This window comes from Acyrthosiphon pisum, chromosome X, assembly GCF_005508785.2.
Source record: "Acyrthosiphon pisum isolate AL4f chromosome X, pea_aphid_22Mar2018_4r6ur, whole genome shotgun sequence".
Taxonomy (NCBI): domain Eukaryota; kingdom Metazoa; phylum Arthropoda; class Insecta; order Hemiptera; family Aphididae; genus Acyrthosiphon; species Acyrthosiphon pisum.
The window spans coordinates 87,369,561-87,370,323 of NC_042493.1; the positions used below are offsets into that span (position 1 = coordinate 87,369,561).

The 763-nt window shown below is 29.8% G+C and overlaps 1 protein-coding gene and 1 pseudogene across 1 annotated transcript in view; one reads left to right on the forward strand and one right to left on the reverse strand.

Annotated features, from left to right (window-relative positions):
* LOC103310527 overlaps window positions 1-46 on the forward strand; it is a 1,409-nt gene extending 1,363 nt beyond the window's left edge. Inside the window, exon 2 of the mRNA XM_029485272.1 lies at window positions 5-46. Coding sequence (XP_029341132.1) covers window positions 5-46 — 42 coding nt within the window. The remainder of the gene's footprint in view (window positions 1-4) is intronic.
* Window positions 1-763, reverse strand: part of LOC100166360 — a 14,469-nt pseudogene that overhangs the window by 7,022 nt on the left and 6,684 nt on the right.

Consider the following 763-nt stretch of genomic DNA (forward strand, 5'->3'; position numbering starts at 1 on the left):
ACAGCAAACCCCACAGCTATCGTTAATACTTGCTGTCACTGATTAACTCGCTACACATTTTAATAATTTAAGGTCTCGTCCCTGTGGAATGCAAAAAAGTTTCAAATCAAGTTATAATAGCGGTGTCAGTCATTAAAGTATACATGAGGGCGAATAAAAACAATCTCTGTGTGATATTTATCAAAATTACGGTCAGAAAACTATTTATTTTATTATTTTATTTTCACGGTACAGAAGAACATACTATTTTATACAAAAGACGACATACTTACCATTGTATCAGAAATACGTATATTATCGAGATGAACCGATTTAAAAGTAATATAATATAATGTCCATTATCTGAATCTGCCAAAACTCGTAAGTTCATCTGTATCGAGTATCTAAAATAATTTCACTTCTCACCGTTACAATCACATTTGTTGTCTCCGTGTTACAAGTGCGTAACATAGCAAATTTTACGCTCAGCAGAACACGTTTATCTTCGTTAGTTTAAAAATTAGTGTGAATTGACCTCATATAAAATTTAAAGGTAAGCTTATTATCTAGATAATGACATAAAATTGTTATTATTATTTCAATTTTAAAGCGAGTTATGAGTATTTTAAGATGTACAAATAGTTTACAATTTTAAAATAAACATACTCGCTTTAAAATTAAACGTGTTCTGCTAAGCGTAACATTTGGGATGTTACGCACTTGTAAGACGGAGACAACAAATTTCACTGTAACATCCCCTTAATAATAATAATATAATAATATT